The 9,352-nt window shown below is 43.6% G+C and overlaps 1 protein-coding gene across 1 annotated transcript; it reads left to right on the top strand.

Annotated features, from left to right (window-relative positions):
• Positions 1-6,296: 6,296 nt before the first annotated feature.
• Positions 6,297-8,235, top strand: LOC311311615 (uncharacterized protein; the record flags this gene model as incomplete). Its single annotated transcript, XM_084441365.1, has 4 exons — positions 6,297-6,422; positions 6,541-6,695; positions 7,663-7,816; positions 7,927-8,235. The coding sequence occupies 4 exons, from the start codon at positions 6,297-6,299 to the stop codon at positions 8,233-8,235; spliced, it is 744 nt and encodes a 247-aa protein (XP_084297491.1).
• Between the last annotated feature and the right edge of the window lie 1,117 nt (positions 8,236-9,352).

The raw sequence follows: 9,352 nt of genomic DNA, 5'->3' as shown, positions 1-9,352 counted from the left end.
ATGATCCCCGAGGACTACCTCAATCCATGAGGGTTTAAGAGGGGTCACGATTCAATCGGCTACACATAAGCAGTGGTTAGTTATAGGTGTACAGTTAACTTCTGACTAAGATGTGCCTTGTGGACTGACCGGACGGGTAATGTGAAATTTGTGCACATATCCCAATACATTTGTGTAATCCCCATTTCACCACATTTACCATATCATAATTTACCTCTATGGTGGTCCAGTTGGTGCTGGACGCAGTGTACCCATATGTGCCTTGCCTGCCTTTTATATGGGACACCCTCACCACACTGCTGAGGGGGGCCTTGAGGAGGATGGCCTCCCTCCAAAGGGAGACCACCACCCTTTCTCCGTCCTGAAAAAAGTATAAAAGAAAAGTGCTGAGACAGGAATTACGATTTTAACTTCATCATGATTAACAACATCATCAATGAGTAGGAAATTGGTCAAGAGTACAAAAAATTATCATGGTATTAATAAATTTCAAAATGTTTAAAAGAAAATGGCAAGATTATTTGTTATTAAAAGAGACAGATAACAGGAAGATACATAATTAAGATTATGTAACCCATTTGTTTCGGCATGCCCAGGGCGGGATTAGAACCGGGGTCTCCCGCTTGGGATGCGGACACACTGACAGTTGCGAGATACAGAGCCATGAAGTCATGGAACCTACTACCAACATAAATTATAACCATGACACATACATATACGTATGTTCAAAAACAGGAAACACTTGGGTACTGCATACTTAAGACACTAGATGGCGATGCTCTGTAAATGGAAATGTGTAGTTTTACATGGTTTGAAGATTGTTTTATTTATGCTATATATTTGATATTAGTGTTTTTATGACAATGTAAAACTGTATGATACTGTTTTAAAGTTTGAAATTTATAATGTATGTTTGATCTGTTTGATATATGTAATGTAATGTATGTTTTAAATGATAATGTAATGTTGTAATGTAATGTTTTAAATGTGGACCCAACTAAAAGTAGCTCTACTTTAGGGTAGAGCTAATGGGGATCCTCCTAAATAAACAAATAAACAGTTGCGCCAATAGGGACGACCCTCGTGGAGGAACTGTCAGTGCACCTTCACCAGCTACTCCACGTTTCACTCGGTACAATTACATCATAGTGCTTAATACACAGGCCTGTACTCAAACATGGGCAAAAGTTATAAAAATGTATCTTGTAAGCATATACAATACCATCTCCTCTATCCCTACAGCCCCTTTCCATATTTCCAACACATGTAATGGAAATACTTCCCATTTCATAAAGAACAGCACTTTGGATCATTTTGTTCTACTGAATTTTTGCAGTTAAAATGTTGAATAGATGCAATGTTCATTAATCTGTGGTGTAGGGTACATGCACCTCAACTCTAAAATCCAAAAGTGGAGTTAAAGACACCTCTAACAAGCTAAATGGGACATGTCTTTGGAATCAGTATTTGAAAAGCCAGCCCATATTTTGAAGTATAAGACCCGCCTGTAACTCGGAATGTGAACTAACCTCGACAACACGTCCCTCTAAGGAGATCAGCCTCCCCGTCACCCGGTCCTTTAAGGGAAGGAGAGGGGAGGCCGGGTTGAGCAGTGCCAGTGCCTGCTGCCCCAGCTCTTCAGGCACTGCCACCGGGGCTGTGTGAAAGGCCAAGGTGGATCTGGTGAACCCAATTGTGCGCTCTTGGTCCTGATGCTGGGGGGTCCGGACACTATAATTTTTTATAATGTAACTTTTTCCAGCCTAATGAGATGAAAGGAAGAATATTGATGAGCCAGAGGCATGAAGCCAACTACAACAGACTACAAAAGCAAATCTATTCACATGACCAATTTCTACAGATGTCAGCAGCTATGATCAAGAGCAAATGTGTATCATATTTCAATTCACATATTTATATAGGTCAATAGATATCTAGAAGTTAACAGAATGTATATAATGAGCTACAGGTAAATGGTAAATGTATTTTTTGTTTATTTGAACAATTTTAAGTCAAATAAAGGTTAGATGTACAGTAGGCCTATATCTAATATTGTGAGAGGTCAAGCTGATTGCCAACAATTATTTTTTATACATATAAAAAGAGTAAAAAGAGTAAAAACCTGTAGCTTTGAGGCTTGTTCCTCAAACAATGTGACTTTTGTCACCGAGTGACCGTCTGACAAGGCACATATTTTGTTAACCTTCAAACCGTCCGGGGTGCAGCTTCCGTCTGTCCACTTCCACTTGAGGACCTTGGATTGTTGCACCTCCCCAATAACTTTGACCGCCAACATAGGTGGGCGGTCAAAGGGGTGGGAGGTGGTTCCTTTCAAAATACTTGAGAGTGACATGCTGAAAAATAAAAGTGAAAAGGATTAGTGTTCTCTCTGCCATTACAATACAGAGGCAGGAACAATGTGCTCATTCTGTTGCAACACATTTATTTTCAGGGCTCAACTGTTCGTAATTGGAAAATACAATGTAGCCTAGGCTATGTCAGAAGCGCTCTCTTGTCGTCTACTTCACGCGTCACGGCACCTACTGACGGCATTTAGCATAGTGACTGCACCTTTCAACACCATGGACAGCGCCTCAGCCAACATGGACATGTTTTGTCGGACAAATCGGTGTTGAATTCAGATGTGTGGTGCATTGTTTATGTTTTTTATTGGGTTATGTAATCAGCCTGCCAGTGATTTCTCTTACTGATATCCTAGTAAATGTAATGTTTGAATATGCCGGGTGCGAAAGCTTGACAGGTGTAGCAACAGCCTAACCAAGGCCTACGAATTGCCATTTTGTTTCATTTCTTTATTCAATTGCTGATTCGAAAATTCAGATCACAGGTCTGGAGACAGGTTCTTAATAATATTAATAATAATAATAAAATAAAAATAAAAACACTACAGACAATTTAGTAGAAAATGTTTAAAACCGGGGGATATGACGTGACGTCATCTCAGGTGTCAAATCCTGACCCCGACACAACTGGAAAGCAGCGTGCTTGTTTCCCCAGCGTGGGTAAGTTAACGAATTGTAACTTTTGTTCTGTTAATCTAATGTGACACTTTACAAAACATTACACATTATTTTATTCTCGTAATTCACCGTATCTTGCTTTGTTTCACATGCCGACGAAATGTGCGTCTTCAAACATTAGCTAGCTAACTTTAGCTAGAGAGCGCTTACTGGTTAACAGCGGCAATTGCTGCTAACCTTATTTTTTTGCAAACTTTGTACGAATCGTTAACATAACGTTGTAACGTTCGTTGGCATGAATAGGCTATGCATGCATGTTTGCAACTATTACGACCAGGGTTCGAAATTAACCCCTGCCAATTAAGCGCAAAATGCGGGCAACTTTCCATTTTTCATTTGGTGTATGATGTTTTCGAAGCCCCCCGGTAGCTAACCGTATCGTGTCAGACAGCCAAACAAGCTTGACATTTATTTGAGATTGCTGACCAGCATAACCAGTTTTAAGTTAGACTAGCATTATTTGGCTGGTGAGCTAAAAAGTGATATCGACCCCTGAACACGACTAACGTTGGTGGGTTTCTGTCACGTTATAGCTGGTGAGCTAAACAATTATCGACCCCTGAAAACGACTAATGACGTTGGTGGGTTTCTGTCATGTTATGGTGTCTGAACTTGGCCACGACAGCCAAAAATAATTGTCTTTAATATTTCAGCTTCGAGCCTCTAGTCAACGAGCCGTAGGCCTACGGCTTGGATCCTCACCTGCAAAATATGAAAATCGCTCCAGCCCTTATGTCTCGTTTTAATGTATAGCTATTATTCATCTAAAATACCGCTAATAGTAGCTAGATTCAAGATCCGTCTGCATAGGCTATACACATACTAGGAATTGACAAAGGTAATGGCATTGGCTGGTCAGTCAAATTAACTATAGCGTTACAACTTACTTGTGAATTCGAGGTTCCGAGGTGAATATTCAGATCTGTCACTGACGTCTTAATTTGATGTCGTCTGTAGAAGTTGATTGGGATTCAAAACATTAGCTTTACTATTGATGACATTTCAACTATACTATGGTATAGATAATATGATAAATGATAGCTAGCTAACCAAGAATGATGACTAGCTATAGCATTACAACTTACCTGTGAATTTGAGGTTCTGAGGTGAATCTTCTGAGTGAGGTCTCAGTCACTGACCTCTTCATTTTATATTGTCTGTAGAAGGTTATTGGTCGAATCACTATTGTTGTTTTTGTGAGATGATTGGATGATTGTGTGTTACTAGGGTCTCTACCCACTAGATTGCTATATTGTTGAAAGATGATTGGACTTCACGTTTCAGTGTGTTGCGATGGTCTCTACTCGCATAGCAACTCAACTCTCAATGACCCTTCTGATTTGGAATTTGATTCTCTTATAGAAGGTGATTGGGTGAATCACTGTTACTAGGGTCTCTTATTCTGATTATCACCTGGTTACTATTGAAGAGAGGGGCTTTAATTACCAACACCTAGAGGAGACCATTCCACAACTAGGCTACAACTGTGTATTTGGTAGCCTGGATTATGTGCACAAGTTGGTTGTGAGGGGCCCTCAGATGGCCTGCCTGCCTCGGATAAGGGCCAAGCAGTTAGAGAAACTGCTCAGTTTTAGCCATTATTGGGATCTGCTCAATGTGGAGGAGGTGCTGTTTTCTGTACCCATGAAGTAGGCTGTGTTCTGTCAACCTGTCATTGTCATCTTCTTGTGTGTACAGTATGCAGTGTGATTTCCAACTAGGCACTTATGTAACTGTCTGACTCCTATGTCTGACTGCATTGTTAGTACTCATGTCCTTTATGCTTCTATTTGTGTGAACATAAATAAATTATTAAAATGTGCGTGTTTAGTTCTAGAGAGAACAGCAGAGTTGTGTGAGGAGACTATCAAGTGATAGTCAGATAGGAGGTGTGTGTGTGTTTATGTTTTAGTGTGTGTGTGAGAGCGGGGGGGAGTGTACGTGTCACAGTGTTGAATTGGTGAAGTCACTCCTCAAGCATTGATACCGTCTATATTGAATCCATATAGTATCACTAGCTTTTTGATGGCATATCTGGTCTAAAACGGTGTTAATGGTGGTGGTCATGTGCGGTTGTCCGCATGTAAGCTCCCAGTCTGGGACCGATTGCAAAGAAGCTCTGCTGATGAGTGATGTAGTGACACTCGTTACACCTCAACACTGCCAGGCAGGTAGGAGCACTGTGTGTGTGTGTGAGAGAGAGAGAGAGAGGAAGAGAAAAGGAAAGGAGGAGAGGGGCGATTGTGTCTTCAGTTAGTGTAAATCATTTTAGATTACTAAATCTGTCACTGTTTCTCCTTACAGAGACCCTTATTGTCACTTTTTTTTGTCTCAGTTTGAAATATTGTTGGTGGAATTTGTGAACCAGGAGCCATTGTTAATTTTGAAATGACTTTTCTCTCCCGTTTTTTAGAACGTGTGTCGTCCATGTGTGTCGTCTGTAAAACTGAAGTAGGTGAGACTGAACCCACCAGTCTTCCCAGGCCTTGCCTGCAGAGGAAAAAAAGGTTTTGTGGTGAAAGAGGAGGAGGAAGAGAAAAAAGGTTTTGAAAGAAGAGGTGGCAGAGGCCATCTGAGTTTGAATGACCTGTACTGGTGTATTCATGTGTGTATTCTTGTTTGCTAGTGTTTTTATGTGATGTAGAGGGTGTGCATGTTCTAACTGTGTGTGCATGTTCTAACTGTGTGTGTGTGTGTGTGTGTGTGTGTGTGTGTGTGTGTGTGTGTGTGTGGGGCTGTTGGACTGTTTGGATGACGAAGTGTAGACAGTGATGCAGCGAACTCAGGGAGAAGGAGATGAAGCTGACATCATCCGCCTTGAGGCGCTCAGCTCCGCCCACCAGCTGGACCAGCTCAGAGAGTCTGAGCCGCATGCAGGTAACACCACACACACTCAACTTCACAGGTAACATGATGCCACACACGCATACTGTACACACACATCTTCTGAGCTATGGTGTTGACTAACAGCTGTGTGCTGTGTTCCCCCAGGGAGAGAGAGAAGCTGAAGACGGAGAACGACCGTCTGAAGCTGGAGTCAGGGCTGCAGCCGAGCCCAGACCTCCATCTCCTCCTCCCTCCTCACCACACCCCCCCCCCTGGCCCTGGACTTACAGCCCCAACCTCACCAAGTCCACCAGCCTGGGTAAGACAAGGTGTGTGTGTGTGTGTGTGTTTGTGTGTGTGTGTGTGTGTGTGTGTGTGTGTGTGTGTGTGTGTGGTGTGTGGTGTGTGTGTGTGTGTTGGACTGTTTGGATGACGAAGTGTAGACAGTGTTGCAGCGAACTCAGGGAGAAGGAGATGAAGCTGACATCATCCGCCTTGAGGCGCTCAGCTCCGCCCACCAGCTGGACCAGCTCAGAGAGTCTGAGCCGCATGCAGGTAACACCACACACACTCTCAACTACACAGGTAACATGATGCCACACACGCATACTGTACACACACGCATCTTCTGAGCTATGGTGTTGACTAACAGCTGTGTGCTGTGTTCCCCCAGGGAGAGAGAGAAGCTGAAGACGGAGAACGACCGTCTGAAGCTGGAGTCAGGGCTGCAGCCGAGCCCAGACCTCCATCTCCTCCTCCCCTCCTCACCACACACCCCCCCCTGGCCCTGGACTTACAGCCCCAACCTCACCAAGTCCACCAGCCCGGGTAAGACAAGACGTGTGTGTGTGTGTGTGTGTGTGTGTGTGTGTGTGTGTGTGTGTGTGTGTGTGTGTGTGCGCGCACAATTAATCGAAATCCCGATTATGACCTCCGCGATTAACTTATTGCAAAAGGCCGCAATTAATGTGATTAATAATTTTGCTTTGAATTGAGTGTGCTAGGACTACACGGACGAATCACAGGCGCTTATGCTGTCTAACCAATCACGTGCTCCCGCTGAGTGCGCTGTGCGCAGAAATTTCAGTACCTGCAGCCGTGAGTAGTGAAAAAATTAGCGAAAACAAGGTCAGTGAGTTAGTAGCAAGAAAGGAATCAACGTCCGTGATTTGGGAGCATTTTGGTTATTATATATTCGTATTATATATTAAATATTAATCACAATTATTAATCGCAATTAGCATTTTAAGCAAATCGCAATTATCTTTTGTCATAATCGTGCAGCCCTAGTGTGTGTGTGTGTGTGTGCGCGCATGCACAAGGACAGCTAATGAGGAGAGGTGAGACAGACCTTGAGGTCTAACATCTGTCACTCAGCCTCCTTCTGTAACTCGAGAATGTCCTGCAGCTCAGAGTTTAGAGGAGAGAGGACTACTGCCTGAACTAACCGCCTGCTCTGTGAAGCCTCTACCTGTCAGGAGTGCTGCTTCGTTGTTGATGTAGGTGGGATTGTGGATGGAGTAGTGGGCTGTGTTCGATGTGTTGGGGGTGATTACCATTTCCTTGGTTTTTGCCTTGTTAGTAGCAGGTGGTTGTTCAGGTACCATTGTGTGAAGTGGGAGATGGAATCCTGATAGCCTTCAGCCGAGTAATTGAGACAGTGCAGTAGTCAGTATAGTGCGAAAATTGCAGGGGGCTTGGGAGGGAGTCAGAGGGGAGCCTTGTTGATAAGGCTGATGGCCGAGTGAAAAAAGCTGTTCCTGTGTCGAACAGTTTTTGTCTTTGATGACCGCAGCCTCAGAGTGGACCGGTGTGAAGAGGCCATAGCCCGGATGGGAGGGGTCGGCCATGATCTTCCTGGCCCGTTTCAGCACCCTGGAGACGTGCAGGGCCTGGAGGGAGGGCAGTCCTTGACTGTAGTGGCAGGAAACCAGGTGGTGATGGGGAAGGTGAGGATGGACTGTGATGCAGGTGTAGAATTTTACCATCATGGTCCATGGCAGGTTGAATTTCTTCAGCTGCTATAGGAACTAACACCGATGCTTGCTATCTTAATCAGGGTGCTAATGTTCAGTTCCCACTTGTGAGGTCCTGGAAAGTGACAGTGCCCAGGAAGCAGAACCAGAACCAAAAAAGGACAGAAAGGCTGAAGTATGCTTCAAATGAAACATACTATCCACACCATGGACAACAGAAGTCCAAGTGGGCTAGAGACACACACCTGGCTATGACCCAAGGGGGCGGAGCCTCGCCACCATGCCACGGACCCCACTACTCAGCCCCTGAGTGGGCTAGAGACACACGGTCTTCAATGGTGGATGCATGGAGATTGCCCAGAGGTCATTGCACTGCCCCTGACCTGCTCTGAGCTGAGGGGGCGGAGTCTCGCCATCACGGCACTATCCACGCCACGGACCTCACAACACAGACTCTGAGGTGGCTGGAGACACACGGTCTTCACTGGTGAAGGCAGGTGGGTAGCCCGGTGAGGCCTATACTGTCCATGACGGGCTCTGACCCAAGGGGGCGGAGTCTCGCCACCACCACAGTTTGACAGTATTACTCTATTGCTCATCTTTCAAGCTAAAGGCTCAGTTCAAGGCTTAAACTACTCAGGTTGAAAAGTTTAAAAGTATTTAAGTTCTTAGCTTCTTTAGGTTAAGGCTAAGCTTCCAGGTTTTCCAGCCTACAAGCTTTTTTAGCAATATATTCCATCATTTATTCCATGTTTCAGCTTTGACAGTATTACAGTTTATCTTCCAGCTTTTGTAGCAATGTATTTAAGCTTTTAGCTTATTTAGGCAATAAAGTTCAGATTCCAACTCTCCCAGTTTCATATTTCAGCTAAGCTTCCAGGTTCTTCCGCTTCCAATCTTTTTAGCTATACATTCCACCATCATTACAGTGTAAGTTTATCTTCCAGCTTTTGTAGCAATGTTTTTAAGTTCTTAGCTGCTTTATGTAATGCACTTCAGCTTCCAATTTTGCCAGTTTCACAGTTCAGCTAAGCTTCAAGGTTTTTCAGCTTCCAGGCTTTTCAGCTTCCAGGATTTTCAACCATTCAGGTGTGATGCATTTGACATTTCAGATTTCTCACATTCATGCATTTTCAGCAATGCTTTTGCTATTCCGTTCAGCTGCTCAGCATTCACACGCATTTTCTGCAGGAAATGCAATTTTCTAGTATTAGAATTGACACCTCTCTTTTTTCCTTCCGTACATACTTTGGCTCTCCTTAACTCCCTCATACTTTGAGCTACAGAAACCATTCAAATATCAAAATGTTTGTCTTTTTATGGACACGATGGGACTTCTTTCCGATTTTTTATATCTTTCATACTTTTTAAAATATTCCGCTTTTTCAATATTTTTTTTACAATGGAAGTCTATGGGCGGACCTTGAAATCCTCTTCAGCTTTGAAACCTATCTCCTCCTTCATTTTTTGTGCTAGAAACCTCCTTCGAAGTTTAAAATAATCAGGACC

This window comes from Borostomias antarcticus (assembly GCF_949987555.1).
Source record: "Borostomias antarcticus genome assembly, chromosome: 7".
Taxonomy (NCBI): domain Eukaryota; kingdom Metazoa; phylum Chordata; class Actinopteri; order Stomiiformes; family Stomiidae; genus Borostomias; species Borostomias antarcticus.
This window is presented reverse-complemented; position numbering and strand designations above follow the sequence as displayed.